Raw genomic sequence first — 1,978 nt, 5'->3', positions numbered from 1 at the left:
GAACACTGAACACAATCCAGACTTTCCGCAGGTAAACAATATCACGTCTCACTGCACTGACCATGCTCTCTATGGATAATTTTTGTTAAAACATCCCTGACATTAACCAGAGTCATGAAGAAATTTGCTTCTCAGTTACAGAAGAGCAAAATTTACGAACAAAAAATTAAACACTACATGACTGTTTTATTATTTTGATTTGTTTAATAAATACACTGGTGTGAAACAACTTAGTACAAGTTTGATTGCTTTTTGAGATATTTCTATTTTGGAGTTGTAGCACCCCCCCGGAGAAAAATCCACCAGCCGCCACTGGTGGGGACCAATGCCCAGTCCCCATGGGTACAGATGCTGATTTCGGGTGGGGGGTTCGGTTTAGGACTAAGGTGCGACTTGAGTTTAGTTTAGTTTTAGGGTCAGGTGAGGTTAATTTCAGGGTAAATGATCAAGGTTACAGAAAAAGAATGGAAGTCAATCCACGGTCCCCATGGGGATATAAAAACAAACCTGTGTGTTTGATATGTGTTTGTTTACGTTGTTGTGTTCACAAACAGATAGAAAGTGTCCCAATATTTGAATGTGAGGAAATTCATAGAACCACACACAGCGCTGTGGTCCAAAACACAGTGTTTATTCTGCTGTGGGCAGGAAATGGTTTCCTGTTTTAACCGTTTCTTTGAGACCTGACCCCGCCTACAGCCATGACATCACTAGGGGCACCCCATCCTATCCAGGGTCAAGCCTTGAATTTACCTCTTGCTCTGTGCAACCATTTGTGAGAGCCACCCAGACCAGTCAGTACATAAAATCATCCATTTAATCACACAATATTTATAAAAAATATATCATGTTTCACCTAAGAAAAACTACAGAATGTGTAGTGCTTTAAAAAAAACAATAAATTTCTTCAACACGATCAAGACACGTCAGTGGTTTTGTGGATCTGTCTGAAGAGACTGAAGTGTCTGAAAAAGACAGATTGCAGAGTGACATCTATTGGTCAGATATAATCRTAGCATCAATTTTTAAATTAATAAAACCGGCATAAAGGATTCAAAGCTTTTGATCTAAGCTTGGGTTAAACTTCAATATGACATTTCAACTCGAAGTACAAACCAGCCTTTACTTCACTTCTTTCATTGTAAAGAACTGAAACAGTTGAATCTTTAGTGAGTTTTGTGTATCTTCTGTCAGTTTGCTGCAACTCTCCTTGTTTTTCTTCACAGGGGCTCTGAGGTGGAAGGAGGGTCTACAGCAGAAAGCAGCYGAGGCCTTCCTACGGCAGCAAGAAGCTGCTCCAAACCTGAGAAAACTGGTCTATGGTTCAGGTAACCTGGCTTTATGCACACACGTAGTACAACAGTAGTAACCCAGGCATGGAAATGGAAGTTTACAGGCAGTTAGGACAGTAATGTTGACAATGTACCAGCTGACAACAGTTTCAGCTGGCCCCTGAATGTTTCTTGATTGTAGAAGAACAGTAAAAAAAAACTTTTCAGGTACTGTGTGTATTTCAGATACACTGTGTAACTGCGGTGTTGGAGGGATAAACATTACTTTGGACCTAGACAGGCCCACCACATCAGAAACCAGCTGGGGGCAGAACGTAGATCTCTGCAAAACCAGCAGAAGTTGGAACGATGCTTAAAAAAAGAATTTATATTTGTCAGAACATGTTTGAAAAAGAAGTGGAGACAATATGGAAGCCGTCAGTCTGTAAGCAGAGACACACTGCAGCAGTAAACAGTGTTTATCTGCTTTTTTCCAACGTGACACCTGCTTCAGAACCGGTTTTTGGGTCATAGAACAATGATTTAGTCAGACAGAACCAACAAGAATCAAGCAAAAAGTAAAGAATTAGATAAATTAAAAATGTTGAATGTAAATAAATTCTAATTATCATAAATTAATAATAATTTTACATCTAAAAATCATATTTTATTCTTTTAATCTATTTTCCTCATTCAGCAACCTATTA

At 38.9% G+C, this 1,978-nt stretch overlaps 1 protein-coding gene across 1 annotated transcript in view; it reads left to right on the top strand.

Moving 5' to 3' along the window:
• The window catches only part of bms1 (BMS1 ribosome biogenesis factor), a gene marked incomplete at its 3' end in the record, with an annotated part of 44,359 nt that overhangs the window by 18,322 nt on the left and 24,059 nt on the right, over positions 1–1,978 (top strand). Inside the window, 1 exon segment of the mRNA XM_014029232.1 lies at positions 1,227–1,328. Coding sequence (XP_013884686.1) covers positions 1,227–1,328 — 102 coding nt within the window.

The sequence above is a fragment of the Austrofundulus limnaeus genome, unplaced genomic scaffold, assembly GCF_001266775.1.
Source record: "Austrofundulus limnaeus strain Quisiro unplaced genomic scaffold, Austrofundulus_limnaeus-1.0 Scaffold872, whole genome shotgun sequence".
Lineage (NCBI taxonomy): Eukaryota > Metazoa > Chordata > Actinopteri > Cyprinodontiformes > Rivulidae > Austrofundulus > Austrofundulus limnaeus.
Note: the sequence above shows the minus strand (reverse complement) of the source record. Positions and strands in the feature narration are given on the sequence as shown.